Source organism: Coffea eugenioides, chromosome 1 (genome assembly GCF_003713205.1).
Source record: "Coffea eugenioides isolate CCC68of chromosome 1, Ceug_1.0, whole genome shotgun sequence".
NCBI classification, from domain to species: Eukaryota; Viridiplantae; Streptophyta; class Magnoliopsida; order Gentianales; family Rubiaceae; genus Coffea; species Coffea eugenioides.
In genome coordinates this window covers 36,847,450-36,865,733 of record NC_040035.1, presented here as the reverse complement: position 1 = coordinate 36,865,733, position 18,284 = coordinate 36,847,450, and the positions used below count along the sequence as shown (strand labels likewise).

The 18,284-nt window shown below is 36.6% G+C and overlaps 2 protein-coding genes across 2 annotated transcripts; one reads left to right on the top strand and one right to left on the bottom strand.

The window, feature by feature from the left end:
• Positions 1–338: 338 nt before the first annotated feature.
• Positions 339–3,317, top strand: LOC113775146 (elongation factor 1-beta 2). Its single transcript, XM_027319908.1, has 6 exons — positions 339–564; positions 671–790; positions 996–1,071; positions 2,277–2,394; positions 2,722–2,835; positions 2,930–3,317. Exons 1-6 carry the CDS (start codon positions 479–481, stop codon positions 3,091–3,093), a joined length of 678 nt encoding a protein of 225 aa, XP_027175709.1. The 5' UTR covers positions 339–478; the 3' UTR covers positions 3,094–3,317.
• Positions 3,318–3,860: 543 nt separating this feature from the next.
• Positions 3,861–5,719, bottom strand: LOC113778884 (F-box protein At3g26010-like). The gene has a single exon (XM_027324398.1). The coding sequence runs from the start codon at positions 5,429–5,431 to the stop codon at positions 4,148–4,150; it is 1,284 nt and encodes a 427-aa protein (XP_027180199.1). The 5' UTR covers positions 5,432–5,719; the 3' UTR covers positions 3,861–4,147.
• Positions 5,720–18,284: the final 12,565 nt, after the last annotated feature.

Genomic DNA, 18,284 nt, shown 5'->3' with positions numbered 1-18,284 from the left:
ATTACCACAAAGACGGACTTACCAGTTTCGGCCGAGCTACCCGTTGGGGCTAAAGAGGAGTTTATTAGATATTGCGCAACATGTCTACATCCCTTTCGCCAACCTATTTTAACAAGTGTTCTTGTTTAGTGAGTAATAAGGTGAGATTGGATTAGACACTGTTAGGACTACTCTTTCGAAAAATAGTAGTAGTAGTCTACTAATCTAGTGCTCTAAGGAATTTTTTTTTTTTTCCATTTTTGTGAGGGGTGAATTGCAAAATCTATAAAATCAAAGGGGTCAATCCGCGGTTAAAAGAAACAGAAGAAATCGATGAAAAGCAAACGAATATACCCCAAAATCTAGGGTTTCTCTAGCAACTCCCATATAAAAACGACACCACTTACCTTCGCTTTGGCCGTCTCTCTCCCGATTCCGCAGGTTTCAGTCTTCCCTTTTTCGAAACCCTTCAATTTTTCTTCATTAATTTGGGGAATCAATGGCTGTTACCTTCTCAGATCTCCACACAGAGGCTGGCCTCAAAGCCCTTGATGAATTTCTTGCTGGCAAAACTTATGTATCTGGGTCCGTATAATCTGGAATTAACTGATAATTTTACTGGGCTCTCTTGTTCTTGTGTAAAAAATGTTCTTTTTCTTGTTTTGAGCCAATTTGAATGGATTGATTTCAGGGATCATCTTACAAAGGATGATGTGAAGGTATACGCTGCCGTTTTGAAGCAGCCCAGTGCTGATTTGTATCCCAATGCTAGCCAATGGTACCAATCCGTCTCCTCAAAACTTGCCCCAAGGTATGATTTTTTGTTCTTTTTTGCAATACTTTTATGTTTTTTGACGCGGGTTTTGCTTAAATTGTGGATTTGAAGATTATTTAGTGATGATTTAATATCCTCATTTAAGGGTTTTTCGCTTTTTTTTTTATATAAAGTTCGAAATTTTATTTAATTTTAATGGATTTTAACTTGTGCATTTTGACAATTTCTGTCATATTTTTAGCTTTCCTGGAAAAGCTGTTGGAGTGAGAATTGGCCAAGGTGCTGCTGCAGAAGCTGCTCCAGCTGTGGTGGCCAAGGTAGTCTCCTCGACATCTAACTACTTAGCTAGTAAATTTATTGTTTGACTTGTTTGCTTTTCGTACTTTTTTTTAATCTCCACGTCTGTGTTTAAATTTCATATGAGAGAGAACTTTGATGGAGATGGGGTTGTGCGGATCTTAAATATGTTATGGTCGATAGTTAATAATTGCATATCAAAATAGCAAGTTTTATTATTTGGAGAAGTAGAATTAATCTTGAGGCTTCCTTTAAAGGAGTTAAATTTGAAAATTCTAGACTATATGAGTTCCAGGATGAATTTCTACTCTTGAAAGGGTCCAGATCATTGAGTTTTTTGTTGGTAGATCTTATCTTAATTTTTGAAAGCACCACTGGCAATGTGAAATAGTCTATCTTTGAGATTGCAATGCATTGTTCTGTGACTTACTAAGAACCACAAACACGCTCAAGAAGTCATGGTCAGTTTCCTTCGTAATAAATTTTACTCTAGTGTTCAACAGACAAAGATGGACTCTGAGTATATAGTCGGCTCTCTTTCTTGGCATTAAATTTTAAAATACACTAGTTCGGAGATGCTTTGAAATTTATCTAACACGTAATGGCGCCCCCATAGATGGTACCATCTTTTTGGGCAACAACTCGACAGATGTGAAATTGCATAAATGGAAAGAAATTAAAATCCTCTTAGGGTAACAAACAAAAACATGAAGCAAAATTGTTGACAGATGTCATATACAAGAACAGAAAACTTTATTTTGGATAAAGTGCTTCAGAATGGTTGCATAACTTATTTTTCTTTTTCAGTCATGTGTAAGGACTGCTTTATGCATGATGTTTGATTGTTGTTGTAGAATCTGCACTGCATGAAGTATTATATTTAAACATGAATTAATACTTCACATTTGAATGCACAACATACAACCTGGTATACTAAATATTTACGTGTTTTTTCTTATATATGATAGTTGATAATTTCATCATTGCTGAAACTATGTATATCCACTTCTGCAAGAGATGATGTCCTTGTTGATAAGTGTAGGATCAGGTCCATGTTTTGTGTCTGTATCCATGCATCTGGACAAACTTGTGTGACGTAATAATAGCCATGGACCATGAACTGCTGCTGGTTTTGGCATAGGTTTCATTATGCATTCATGAACGCAGCTTGAGGTTTATATGTGCAAATTATTCTTGACAAAATTTTGACTTTGATCTTTGGCAGGAAGCACCTGCAGCAGAAGATGATGATGACCTTGATCTCTTTGGTGATGAAACAGAGGAAGAAAAGAAGGCAGCAGAACAGAGGGAGGCTGCTAAAGCATCCACCAAGAAGAAAGAGAGTAAGCTTCTTTTCAGATGGTTTCTGGCAATGTGCTTGTGATCATTTTGTTTAAAAATAACTTATTGATGGTTTGAATATTGTCGATTGACACTAGTAAAATTGGAGATTTTGTTGGCCATAGTGGTTAACAACTAAATTATCGATCCAAAGAAAACACTTGATCTTAGGAATCTAAGGTGTGAGTTTTGCCTTGTACCTGTTGAATCAAAATTGAACTTTTCCTGATAAATTCATAATCAATTTGAATTCATAATCAATTTGAACATCTACGGTTCTATTCCCATTTGTTTGGTCATGTAATGTATTTCGTAAATCCTATCTCCAGGTGGAAAATCATCCGTTCTTATGGATATTAAACCTTGGGATGATGAGACAGACATGAAGAAGCTCGAGGAGGAAGTTCGCAAAGTCGAGAAGCCTGGGCTTTTGTGGGGAGCCTGTATGTTTTGTTTTTAACCTTTGTTGATTTCTCATTTAGTATGCCTGAATATTTCTTTAAGATACTAAAAATCCCCATTTCTTGTCTTGTGCAGCAAAACTGGTCCCTGTCGGTTACGGTATAAAGAAGTTGCAGATCATGCTTACCATAGTGGATGACCTTGTCTCAGTTGATGATCTCATTGAGGACCAGCTCACAGTTGAGCCATGCAGCGAGTATGTGCAAAGCTGTGACATTGTTGCCTTCAACAAAATCTGAGACCAGTGCCAGTGGACATACCAGCTCTAACGATTATGGGCTGTAATTTTGTTACTTTCTTTAGTTTTATATATATTTTTTTAAATCTATGTTTATGATATAACGTACTTTTCTATTAGTTGTCGGCTCTTCTGTTTGCAAGATTGAAAGATACTTGAGCTATTTAAACCATCCCAAGTTTGAGCATGATGCGTGTTGATTTACATTTGGATTAGACAAGACTAGCTCTTTTTTAATTGACCCATCCTGAATAAACCAGAAGCATGCTGGACCTGATGTTTTGACTAGCATAACAGTTCTATTTTCCTTTGAGTTTGAGCCCATCCTCATCTGCTTGGTTGGTGCTCTGAAGTGGAGGCATGGGGCAAAATAAAGATCATCAGTATGAAATGTGCAGGTATGGGGTTTGCCAACCTTCCAAAGAAGTGTACCACAAATCTCAGAAGAGTACAAATTTTCATCATCTTATCTCAGTGCATAATTTAATATGCAATGATTAATGGGAGTATTATTGAATCTAGTAGGCACCCAAAATGTCAGTAATTTTTTTGCCATGTCAAATTTAAGATCTCCAAGTTCATGTCTCAAACTCATAAAGCTACATTTCACTTCATTTACATTCTGCGTTAAACTACGCCTCAGATCCAATGCTCATTCCACACTCAAATTCCAGATGCACAAACTGAAAGCTGTTTTGTTCACTTCACCCATTAAGTTGTATAGATCTTGTCAAGTTGAGGAACATATATAATCTTAAAAAGCTAAGATTGAATAATAGAAAAGGGAAAGCGTGCAATAATATAATTTTCATGCAAAAGGAAAAGAAGTGTTCAAGAAATGATCTTGCAACTATATGATAACATGTGGTCAGAATTGCCAAACTCACATTCAAAGCAACAAAACCAGAATGGAGCAATGAAACAGAAGAGCAGATTGCTCCATCTTCTATTCCACAGTTCAGATATAATGGACATAACTAAACAATTTAATGATCGACTTCTAAGGCATAATTACATCAATAATGAAATGATCATCTTGACTCAACCACAACAAATTAAAGACTATCGGCTCCTGCAGATAGGGAAAGTGGAATGCGAACTGGCCAAATTGGAAGCACAAACAAGAAGCAGGACCAGCAAGCCTCACCAGAGATCTGATATATTTCTTTGGGGTTGTTTGGAAATCCAAGCGATTTTAATCTCCTGGTTTGGATGTTGAATGTGACCAAATTGTTATTCCACCCCAGATAAACTATATCTGCATCATATGGATGGAAGGCTACCGGTATGGCAGTTAACATGCGAAGATGCAGACTATCATCAACTATAATTTCTTCATTCCTTACAGTGTGTTGTAGGAACCACTTGTTAGAGTTGTAGTCCTCAAGAACCCATATTTTGAAGTCTGAAAATCCCTGTTGCAGTGGACGAGAAACTTCAAAATACTTCAGATATCCTTGATGAACACCATACATACTAGAATTGAAACCATATCTTGACATGCTATATTCCCCGTCTGCATCAGTTGGAAACTCAATGATGCGAAACTCATTAGGATTATTGTAAGGATCATAGGCTATAATTCCAAGTTCACTATCACTCCAGTGCAGATTCTCCTCGAAAAAGATAGGCTTGTGGTGACAGGAAATTCTTATTGCACATCCGGAATTTACAACAAAGTCCTCCCATATTCCAGATTCAGAAGAAAATATCTCAAACTCGAGGAATCCTCGTTTCTGAGGACAACAATGAACTAAAACAACTTTATAACTTCTTAATATTCCTGCCTCAACTTGTGTAACAAACCCCACATTGACCTGTTTGAAGAGATGTTTCGGTGCAGGAAGAGCAAACCACTGCTTGGTAACAGGATTACAAATGTAATATTCCACAATGTGGTTGTATAAATATGGCTTATATTGAAACCAACCATACAACAAAAATCCATTGTGAATTGCTCTGATAAAACAGGTTTGCCCCTTCGCTTCCTGAGAATCTGGTAAAGGGAGTATGTGAAAATCTGGTGAAGTAGGATTGCAAGAATACATATTCGCTAGTGGCTTATTATGCTGATCAGCAAAGTGGGATATTGTAGAACCCTCCACATGCATTCTCTTGAAGAGAAATACCCATTGCTGGCACTGCCCTGGCAAAGCTGAGGCTTGAGAAATGTAGAAACGAGCAAAAGATGGATGAGAGATCAGAGAAAGCCATTGTTTTGAGACGCTTTTGAACCTAAAGACAGACTTGATAGGAACCCTGCAGAGGACCTCAATCAAGAACCAGTCAGGCATACAACCATCTTTGAACCACATATTATGTGTCATTTTCTTGAGCATCCTTGAACAACATTCCCGTTGTAACAACAATTAGATGCAACATATGCTGTAGTACTAATGTAGAAACAACATATGAGCATCTAATTCAGGTTCAATGAAATCTGGATGCTTTGATCAGAATATTGGTCAAGAGAAAATGTTAAACGTATAGGCTTAATGTAGATTCTACCAAGAAAGGTGAGAAAGAAAAAAGGCAGCCAAGAATCGCAATCTTGAAGAATAATAGAACAAGAGAACAGAATTACAAGTCAACAAAATGCTAGGGGCAAAAGGAGAAAGGAGGTTGACTTGCGAATTTGGCGGGGTGTCTGAGAGATAAGATAAGATTGGATACTTTATTTGATTGTTTTGTGGACGCCAGTTCACTTGCTTTCTAAATAAAGAAACTGCATTGGTGTGGATGGGGACATTTGATATTTTATTAAATATTATGGATTGACCTTTTATTGAGTATTTTATTATGGAGATCCAATGCCTTTATTAATTTCTATTTTTTTTTACTTGAATACTTTATTGATATTTGGTTATGGTTTATTTGTACAAATCAAGAAAGGGGTTCAGTGCAATGTACAGTCACCCTGTTTATAGCACAAGTTTTTTTTTTCCTTTTTCGGTTGAAACAAAAATTAACTTCTTCTAAAATAACATAATAAGGAATCTGCTTTATTCATGTTGGCTTCAATAGATTAAGAAAATTTCCCATCCATAAATTAGAGGGAAAATGGCCAATTTAGTCCCTATACTTTTATACTTGTGTCGATCTAGTCCCTTTATTTTATTCTTGGCCAATTGGATACCTTAACTTAAAATGCAAATCCAATTGAGACCCTTTGCGGCGGCGCCACCACAAAATATCAAATGGGCGGGAAATTGACCACATAATGAGGGCTACTTTTGGAACTTCACTTATGGGCTCTAAAACGGTAACAAAATGAGGAGCTTTAGACTCTGAAATCAAAGTGAGGAGCTTAAGTTGAATTGGAGAGCTAGGGTTCATCCAAGAAATGGGTAGTCTGTGTAAATTCTCAGATTGTGTACAGAATCATTGCAAATGCAGGTAAGGAGAAATTGGGCCAAAGCAGCATCAAGTTCAGGTAGCGTTTCAAGTAATAATGGCGCAAATCGATTTGAAACAGCAACGGAGATTTATCGAGGAAAGGATGAATACTACAATGGAGACCTAGTTGTGCGCTGCCGCTGCCTTGAAGAGTGTCGAGTAGTTACTTCATGGACAGAAGCAAATCCTTCAAGAAGATTTCACGGCTGCAAAAACTATGGGGTACTATTTCTTGGTTCTTGGTAAACATATTTCAAATCTGAAAATTTAATGAATTTTGGTGAAGTAAACTATGAATTAATTGTGAATGCAGAAATCTGGAGCTTGTAATTTCTTTCTATGGTACGATCCACCCATACCTCAGAAGATGAAGAATGTAATTGCTTCATCATTGAGGGACCTCAGACGTGTGGAAGCAGAAAATGTAACATTGAAACTTGATATCCGAAAATTGAGAACAAAAGTGAAACTAATGATATTGGCATGTGTTTGTTTATGTTGCTACGTTTTAATTACTACTGTGCTTGCTGGCAATGGAAGACAAAAGCAAGGTGTGTTGGAGTTGAAAATGTTGAACTAGTTTTGGAAATGTTGTAGATCCTTCAAATACATGGCTGCTAATTTCTCCTGATAATTTCTCCTAAATTTGTATATGTTGTCAAGAGAAATATGGTAGTATGTTATGAACTTTTGAGGAGAAATGTGATTCATTGTAAACTTGAATCTGAATGATAGATCCTTCAAGTGCACTAGTTTTTTGATTTTGAATTGTTTGGGAATTGGTTTGGTCACTGGAAACTTGTGGAAGCAAAAAAGAAAATGGACAAAATTGAAGCCTGTTTATGGACATTTCCACCTGGAACCAATTCAACGAAATATCTAACAATTCAGCCAATAAAGTTGTTATAGTAAAGGACAGAATTTTGCATGTCATTTGACCCTTCCATTGGGCACTAATTCAACAAAATAGCTTACAGTTAAATAAAGGTTATGCAGTCAGAATTACACAATCAAGCTGTCTTCTAATGCCAAAAGTGCCTCTAAAAATAACTACAACAGCCAACGTTTATAGAAACAAGCTGTCTGCTAATACCATAAAATCCAATGTTTGAGCAACTTGGTTCAATGAAGCCAACATATTTTAACCCTTCCACTACAAGAAGTCTCAAAAGTAGTCAAAACTAACTAAATGAACAAAAATTAACTGCCATCAACATGTTTCAGCAACATATGACTATCTTCAACTGTCTTCATTATTGTCCATGAAGTTATCCAATTCATCCAACAGCCTATGCGCCTGCAAAATACATTTGAAATGAGAACCAGCAAAAGAGTAATGGCTAATAGTTCGAAATTAGACCGAGTTTTTAATGCCAAAAAACATACAGTTTGTTTTCTTCTTTTGCCTTTTCCTGGAGATACAACACCAGCTATCATGGATCTCCAAGGTTGGGCTCGCGCGCAGGTGCAAGTTTTTTTGGTTTGGCCTGGAGCATGACAGAAAAGACAGCAGGCAGTACGACGAACTCTTTTTGAACTTAACTCTGGAGCTGAGGACTGCACATGAATTGTTTCAGCCACCTCACCAGCTTGGATATTGACTATTGAGCAATGAAACATACATGTAGTAAGCATGCCATTTAAACACAGGAAGTTTAAAGAAATATGCAAGATTCAATAATTAAAAAATATACCTGAATTGGACTCTGTGGCTGCCATATTTTTGGAAGGTTCACTGTCAACTTCAGTGATTGTTGTAGACGCAGACACGTGTGTTTCTTGTGTTGCATGGGTATTAGATGTCCCTGAGACAATCAATGGACAAGTCCTGACATTGTGCCCAAGTCCTTTGCATTTTCTGCACTTGTTGGAGTTCAAAGGAGGTTGCGTTCCACTACCTTCAAGAGGAACCGCATCAGCTGCATGGTTCAATGGACATCTTCTTATATTATGCCCCTTTTTTTGACATTTGGTACAAGTAATCTGTGTAACACCTTTTCTAGAAAGTCTTGTACAGCCTTTGGAATCAGACCGTTGCTCATTTGGTTCCCGTCTCCTTGTCTTTTTGGGCCTCCCAGGAAGTTTCAACTTTTTTGGTGCATTAATAGGGTCCTTCTTTGATTTGTTCCAGTTGTTGGGTCCATTAATCGGTCCAATAGCTGGCTCATAGGCTTTCAAATAGGCATCTCTTGAATAACAAGGATCCATAAGATGCTCTGGCTCATTTTGCTGCAGTCCAACACAGCACACAACATGCGAACATGGAATACCGGTAAGTTCCCACCGCCTACATGTGCATGTCCTTCTCTTCATATCAACTACAAAAGTGCCTCCGTACATGTGTGTTACCTCAAATCTGTCATTATCAGCCCACCTTGCAATGTTTGACTTGGCATCATCCTTAGCTTTTTCCAATTTTTTTAGAATTTTGGGACAGATTTCTTCATTCATTTTTCTCATCCATTCCCTCTTTGTCCGAAGCCGCTCTATAAGATATATTCTAATATTTTCAATCATGCCAAGAATAGGTTTTTCCCTTGCATCTAAAATCACTGAATTAAAGCTTTCACAAAGGTTGTTCAGAAGAATGTCACATTTAACTGTAGTCCGAAAATGTGACATTGACCAATGTCGGGGCGATGTATTATCCATTAACCACTTGTGTGCACTCTCATCATATTGTTTCAAGGTTTCCATCTCGGCCTTAAATCTGTTTACATATGTTGCCCTTGCACAGCCCCAAAACATGCCCTTTATTGTCTCGCCAGGATGCCGTTTCTTGAAGTTGTTGTGTAGATGTCTCACACTGTGCCTATGTTCCACATTTGGAAGAATATCATGCATGGCTGAACCCAATCCCTGCCATCAATAAATGCCAAAAATTAAGCAATCATAAACTAAAGTAATATGGTATTTAAAAATCAGCCATGGTCGTATGCATTACCTTTTGTCGATCACTTATAAATGTCCATTTGCTTTGCTCATGGATGCTGAGATCAAATTTCAAAAAATCGATGAACCACATCCAAGAATTCTTATTTTCTACCTCAACAACTGCGTATGCAATAGGATAGATGCAATCATTTGCATCTATCCCTACAGCTGTTAGTAGAACTCCCGAGTGTGGACCACGTAGATGGCAGCCATTTACACCAACAACAACTCTACAGCCGGCTTTGAAACCTTTCTTCAATGCTGCGAAGCAAATGTATAACCTTTGGAATCGCTCTTTTCCACTAAGCTCATCAATCTCTGTCTCCATATGAATAGTTGATCCTGGATTTGATCGCAGTAGTTCATCACAATAGTCACACATCCTTTTGTACTGTTCCTTGTAGTTCCCTTGGATCAACACCTTTGCCTTTGCGAATGTCTTGTAAACCTGATCTTTGGTAATATGCACATTCAATTCTCGATGGACTTTTTCCTTAAACTCCCCAACTGAAATCTTCCTATTCAACCGCAAGAACTCTTTGTAATGTACACTTAGAAACCCAGAATTGGCCAGCTTATGGTAGAATGTCCTTCCGCAACGATGTTGTGGCCCCATAGTCCGTATGACAAAGGCATCACTATCTGGTTCCTTGGTCGCATGGAGGAACCATTTGCACTTGGCATTCTTGAATTTTGCCCTTATTCTATTGGCATCATTCTTTTTCCAACCATGGTCTTTGCCCCACAACACCCCATAATAATCAACTGCAGCTTTGAGTACCTTCTTTGTATCAAACAGTAACCCAACAAAAAATCTTGGATCTTTCATGTCAATTTCTGGTTTAAACCGAACATACCTTGGCTTCTTTGGTCCACTTTCTTCATCCGAGGACCCATAATGGCTGTTTAACTCTTCTGTGTTCATTGAGTCTGATTCTTCTTGGACAGGAATCTGCTCTCCATCATAAATGTTCAAATCAGCAGCAGCATAAGCTTCTCTCACCTGTGCATGTTCTTGTTTAGGTGTGTATGCTTTTTTTCTGTTCTCTTTAGCACCTGTCTCTGAACATTTTCCCTGCATACCAACCTCAAGATTGCCAATCTGATTTTCAAATAACTTATCAATATTGGATGTACAATTCTTGTATATTATATCATCCTCATCTTTGCTAAAATCATAATCACTGTCATGAAAATCATCATAACTATCATCACTGTCATCAGCCTCATCACCATCTTCTACAGTTTTACTAACTCTTCTTTTGTTTTTTTCCCTTTACCCCCATCAACTTCTTCTGGTGTTGCATGAACTGGAAGTTCATTACTCTCAAAGAAGTTATCAAATGTCATATCTACATGGAACAAGTCTTCATCTAAAAACTTAACAAAGTCTTCATTTTCTTGAGTTGAGCAGCCTTTACTAGCATCATTTTCATCTACTTTTGTCAACAAATCTTTATTTTCAGCAGTTGAGCAGTCCTTGCCAACATTCAAAAGTCTGATATGAAACTCACGAACTACATAAAGTTCAGCTTTACCGCTATGTTTACCTATACAAGTCATCTCCCACACATCCTCCTCAACATGTATTTCTCTAAGTCTTAACTTGCCATCTACTGAAGGGATTCTATACATGTATCTACAATCATCAGTACACCCAAGATACTCACAATAAGTTTTCATAGTTTTCAGGTTCATTCTTGTGACAATAATCCCTTCAAAAAGCTCCATGCTACCCCCTACATATTTTTGTTCTGTTTCTTCAACATAAACCCCGCCATAGTAAATGGCCAGGTCAAACACATCCAGCTGTTCACAGACTTGTGTATTGCAACAGACGACAAAGAAAAAATATATGTTAAACCCTTGTCGACACATGCTCCTGTCTGCCCTTTGAGCAACATGAAAGCAACTTCTCAAAAATAAAGCCTTAGGGACCACATGAACGATTTTTTTTTTAAGAAAAAACAAAAAACTGAAGCCACTTTACCCCATTCGAGAAATGCAATAGTATAATAAACGGAATTGGAACCAGATAAACCAAGCCCACCAACCCCACATACCATTAAATCAGTTAACAAATAAACCAACCCCACACCAAATGAATCCTCTTTTTTCAAAAAGAAATTTTGAACAAAATTAAACCTTTTCTGGTTTCCCATCAGATGACCCATTTCAGAAATGCTGCGTAATAAACACAACAGCAAGCATACCAACCCACATTTCATATCATTAAACAAGTTAACAAAGGAATAAAATCGATTCCTAAACATTTGAACTTACTATTTCTGCTTGATTGTCCTTTATCGAAATCGCCTTTCATGCTCGATTCACACTCCATTTTGTCTGTTGTTGCAATCCCATCGGCCTCCTCTTTCTTGTCCATCATCAATCACTGCAATTTTGCCCAAATAACCCTAATTATTTTCTACATACGTCACTTTCAATAAGTGATGTTCAGACTCTAATTTTGTTACCGTTTTAGAGCCCATAAGTGAAGTTCCAAAAGTAGCCCTCATTATGTGGTCAATTTCCCGCCCATTTGATATTTTGTGGTGGCGCCGCCGCAAAGGGTCTCAATTGGACTTGCATTTTAAGTTAAGGTATCCAATTGGCCAAGAATAAAATAAAGGGACTAGATCGACACAAGTATAAAAGTATAGGGACTAAATTGGCCATTTTCCCTAAATTAGACAACATCTGCATAAACTGTTTAACTATATTAAGATTTTGATGACTCTCACATGTGACATAACTTATAAGTTACAGTAATTTTGACCCTATTATCAGTTGTACCTAGAGGTGTCAAAATGGGTGATTTGGGCGGATTTGGGTTGGATAAAATGGGTAATGGGTATAAATGAATCAACCCATTTATATCCATTTAATTAGATGGGTATATAAATGAATAAGTCAAAAAATGAGTTGGGTAACCCAATTATCCATTTATAACTCATTTATTCTAATTTTTTACAAACTCATATAAATTCATTTTGTAAACTAAATTATCAATTTATACCATTTTACACCCATCATTAATTTTAAATATTTACTTATTATGCCAAATAAGTCTAATTATCAATTTTTTTCCATCCGCGTGCTATGTTGCAAAATTACATATTATTTAATAATTGAACAATGAGAATCTAAAAATTTGGACTAAATAATATGAAAATTAACATAAAAATTTAATCCAAAACTTTGAACCCCTAGTATTTTTTCGTGTATAAATTTAAATTTTTATTTTGAAAAGGTAAGAAAGGAGGCTAAAATTTGTCACAAATTAGTGATGCTAAAAAATGATCAAATTAATAAATTACGAGGAAATAAAGCGATAAGACAAAACCAACAAATAAATATAATAAATAAAACAAAAATAGTTAACATAAAAAATAGTTGAAAATCCTGATGAGGATTAGCAATCACTTCATTTAGCATACAAACAAAGATAAATTTTCAATAAATAGGAATAACCGATAGAACAATGAAAGGTTACATGGCCAAAACTTCTTGCCAACCTTCAGTACCAGAATAAACAATAGCTACTTGAATTCCCACAAATTGGTAGACGAAATAAATACACTTACAATCCATGAAACTTTTACAAGTTAATACTCCTACCAAGGATTGTAACAAAAAGACTGGCAGCAGAAGCAGAATAAGTAAATGGAAATGATAGTACTTCAAATTTGCAACAAAAAAGCCTATTCTCATTTTTCAAAATCCAGGTGGAGCCAGCTCTATCAAAATACTTAACAAGCACTCAGCTTCTCAAGCTTTGTACAACTGCATAGCATAAAACTCCTCCAGCTCACTGTTGGAATCCGCCAACAAGTTTGCTGCCGGCTCAACACAAGTTTGCTGTCGGCTCAACACAAGTTTGCTGCTGGCTCAACACAAAACAGAGAAGATTCCTGGCAACCAAAACCAAATTCAAAGTTCTGTTGTTTGCTACTTAAATTTCATCTAGACAGAAAGATAAAATTCTTTTCACCACATTTCTAACAATCTCCATATATCAAGACAATCAACAAAACAAAAATTTGCAGTCAGGCTCAGAATTGTGAAGTGTGAACGGACAGTGAAGGGTTGATACTGCAAAAGTCAACTCTAATCTACTAGCATATTTCCTTCTGAAGCTAAACGGAACTTACAAACAAACATCAGAAAATCCTTTTCATTCTAAATCATCAATTTCAATGCAATAATTAAAAGCTTAAACAAAAGATAAATGCTCCTAGCCTTCCTGCCTAACTTACTACCAGATGATCATAAGAATGCAGCTTACCTAAACATGAAGGTTAGTAAGTTTAGCAACTAAAGGTGCAAAGTCAATACTCAGTCTTTCTCTATCTTCTTCATCTTCAGAAGCTGAAATCAAAAGTAAAGTTCAATAAGTGACTAAAAATGTAAAATACAAGATCATGTGCACAAAAAGTATAACATACCTGTTACTCCATATAACCAATCCCTAGTACATAACAAGACCTCCACATTTTCTGGTAAGAGCGAAGTACGAAATTTACCCACAATTCTACCACCAATACTGAAAGCTGATTCCGAGGCCACTGTAGTGATAGGAATACTTAAAATATCTCATGCCATCAAAGAAAGAATAGGGTACCGATTTTTGTTTTCTTTCCAAAAATTGAGAACATCCAATTCTTGAGTTGAAAGGAGTCAAGTATCATCCAAATAAGAGTCTACTTGTGATTTATTCCTCTTGTTTGCATGTTGTTGACTCTCAAATTCAGCAAAATCATCATTGTCATTGCCCAAATCACCACCAGAGCAGCCTGCTATTGATCCATCTAGCAAATCACCATCAAAAGTATTCTCATACTCCTCAAATAGTAAATAAAATTTATCCCGAACTTCCTTAGCACGTTCTTCATAATCAAAAGGATATAGCTTCTTAAAAGCATACACCACATAATCCATTTTGAAGCGCGGATACAAAATGACAGCAAAACTCAAAACCAAGCTATAACATTCCCAGTACTTCTCAAATTTCAGTTTCATTTGCTTGGCCATTTCACTCACTTCAATGTCTAAATTATTGATCTCTTCCGTGATAACTTTTTTAATTTTCCAGACACCATGAAAATACAAATTTGCAGTTGGATAGTTAGTCCCGAAAAAAAGGTGGTCAGGTCATAAAAAGGCCTCAGCAGTATTGTAAATTTCTGCACCCTAAGCCATTCTTCTTCAGTTGGGTAAAATATGCTGAAGCTACGATCAACCACGTGCAACTGATGAAAGGCAAGCTTATATTCAAGTGCACTATCCAGCATCACAAATGTAGAGTTCCATCTGGTTGGGACATCTTGATTCACCCTCTTATTGCATGGCAAAGAAACTTGAACAATACACTCTGCAAATTTCAACTTTCTTGATTCACTAGCTCTGATATATTTCACACAATCTCGGATCTTTGAGACTGGTTTGGAAATAACTTTGACACCATCTTGGACAATCAAATTTAGCACATGTGCATTGCATCTTACATGAAAAAATTCACCCTCACAAAATAGTGTATTTCTTAGCCTCAAATGCTGCTTCAACAGATTCACCATACCATCATTGTAAGATGCGTTATCCAATGCGATAGTAAAAACTTTTTTTTCAATAGCCCAATCTCTCAATAAACCTATGACTTTTTCAGCTAATATTGGACCACCATGTGGTGGTGGCATGTGGTGAAAATTTAGAACCCTCTTTTGTAAAATCCAATCTTCATCCACGAAATGAGCCGTCAATGCCAAATACCCATCTGTTGCAATAGATGTCGACAAGTCTGTAGTAAGGCAAATTCGACTTGAAATTGAATTTAATTCTGTCTTTACTCTCTCTTTTTCCCTTTTGTACATCTTTTCAATATCAGCCTTTATCGTGTTTCTCGAAATGGGTAAAGCATCTGAATTTAAGTATACACACAAGTCTCGAATTCCTTCTTGCTCCACCAGTCTATAAGGATGGTTATGCTTCACAATAGCAATTCCCATCTTTTCCCGATAAATTTCTTGGTCAATTGGAGACCGTTCTTCAAAATCAGATTGTCCACGCTTAGTACAATTTGAAAGATGACGCCATAAGTTGCTTGTTCCGGTTGTTCCACCATATGCATAATCACGCTTGCACCATTTACATTGTGCTCTTTGTGAACCATCTGGTTCAACATACAATATATCAAATTTCTTCCAAATCAATGACGTGAGCTGTCTCGAACGCTTAGAAGAACCTTGGATCAACTCATCTGTATTGGCAGGCTCTTGGCTTGCATAAGAACATTGTTCTTGAATGTGCTCTGACAACTCATCTGTTGGATCAAGATGGGATAGCATTTCTGTTATCTATACTACCAACTATGTACACCTCATCTGATGTTTTCCTGTCTAAGACTCTTAGCCTTACATATAACTTGTCCTGCCCTGCCCTCTCAGACTTAATTGTGCTGACTGCACTTGCCAGTTTCAATGACTTGATAGCCAAGCTCAAGTTTCAACAACTTTCAATTTTCAGCACTTTAAAAAGTTCCTTGCCACTTTGGTTTTTTAGCTTTTTGACTCTTTCTAATGGGAGGACCTTACAACAGTAATCAACACTTTTTACCCAACCCTCCCCTTTTTTCTACACCCACCAGTTCAATACACAGAAATAAATCAGTTAACCTTGACTAACTTTTGATTTCCTTATATCAAGAGCAAAAACTTCAAGAATGCTTCATTATCGACTGGTATATCATCTGGAGTAGAGAAGTTGAAGAATAATCTCACCTCGAATGCCAACATCATCTAGAGCAAGAGTTCTATTTTTGGGCCCAAATTCGTAGCCACCTTCAAGAACCGTCACATCCAACGCCTGAAATCGAATCATGAAGTATCATGAACTTGAAACGTAGATGGTTAGTTTGGCAATAGTCGTGGTTGTGCTGTGGGTACCTGTTTGCAGAGGTGGTGAGCAGCGGCCAGACTCTTAACATTTCTCCGGAAAAATTTTTCAAGACACCGCAAGTTTATTCATAGATCAGCTCAGGAATCGGACATGGAAGGGGCAAAAACCTTCAATTAAGCAGAGACGGGGAGAGGGGAATCAAAGACTGGAGGAAGAGAAGGGAGGGCGGAAGCGGTGGGCTTGCTGGTGGGGAGGGGAAGAAGATTGACGGTGAAAACTGAAAATACAAAGAAGTTTGGGAATGCAAGTTAAATGGGTTAATTGGGTTTGATTGGTTACCCAATTATACCCATTTATTAAATGGGTATAATTGGGTAACCCATTTATACCCATATATAAAAATTTAATGTACCCATATCCAATTATAAATGGGCGAGTATGGGTAAAATTAATTAAATGGGTTTATTTGACACCTCTAGTTGTACCTGTTGAACCTGAAGTGCAAGTGAAGGATAGTGAACTTCAAAATTTTGAATAACACTAAATATCTGTTGGAAATTTTGTCTATTCACGTTAGTTTTGATGGTTTCCGTCATCTTTCAGTTTAGTTCAAAACACAAGATGTTCGATTGTATGCTTTGAAATTACGGAGAGTGAGCTTTTTTGTATATTCACTTAACCATAAGTGACATTTTTGTTTTTTACCTACCAAATTTCATAAAGTTGTGCCTATTACTGGTCATTTTCTAAATGTCATACTGGGTAGTTTAGAATCTAAGAAGATTGGCATTGGACTTGTGAGCTGTTATCCGAGTTCCAACATCACATGGTTTTGAGATCTCTAGGTTATACCGATCAAATTTCGAGCAATTTTGTAAAAAGGGATATATAATACATCTACCAGCATAAAATGGAATTTTCCAAAACTGAATTTCACCCTAAGGTTCTATCACAATACATCTACAATCATGATTTACACTTTGATTTTTCTTTTTTTTTCTTTTTGATAAAATAGAGACATATCATATTGTAAATTTAATTTAGCGTAATACAACATTTGTAATGAGTGCAACTCCTTTTACATCTTGGGCAAAGAGGGATGCAAGTAAGTGAAAAAGAAAACAAAACTTTCTACCTAACTTTGCTAGCATGTCATGATATACACCTTGATGAGTATAGTAATGTTAAAAGGTCATATATTGTCTAGAGTCATAAATGAATAGTTGGTTCTTTTATAATAAGGGAAAATGACATGTTTCATCCCTCACATTTCGTAAAAAAATTCTTTCCGTCCCTCACATGTAAAACGAAACAAATTGATCCTTCATATTTAAAAATCCAAACTTTTACATCCTAGAAATCAACTCTCAGTTGTAAATCAAACCATCTAACAACCCGGTTACAAATTTTAGGGGTAGAATTGGTAAATCACTCACAAAAAATATTTCTAAGAAATAAATTAAACAATTAAAAAATCTTAATTAAAACCCACTTGCTTCTTCAAAAGAACGAAATAGTGCCAAAGCTCTCAAGCCCTAAACCCTTAGAGCAACAAAACCAAGGAATATCGTTGATGTGTTGTCAACTATAGTTCTTATTAATCTAGAACGTATTAAAGTGTTGAATCCTTGTACAAAAAACATCAACCATCTTTTTCCACTCCCCAATCCTTGCCAACTCCGTTGCATCCTCTTCAGAGAACATGTAAAACAAGCCATCTTGCATTCTTTGACCAGGCAGCAAGTAGTAGTACCTTATAGAATGTTCTTCATATCCAAGCTCCTCTGCAATCTTATCGAGGGAACACAAAGACCATCTCTCTAAGTTACAATAGTGATAAACTGCAACCAAACTCCCTACGTATGCTCTCTCATGCGTAACTTCAAGCTTACCTCCATGATGGACCCTAATAGAAAAAAGATTGGTGTTTGTTCCTGCCAATAATTATTGAGGCCATTAAACACTTGG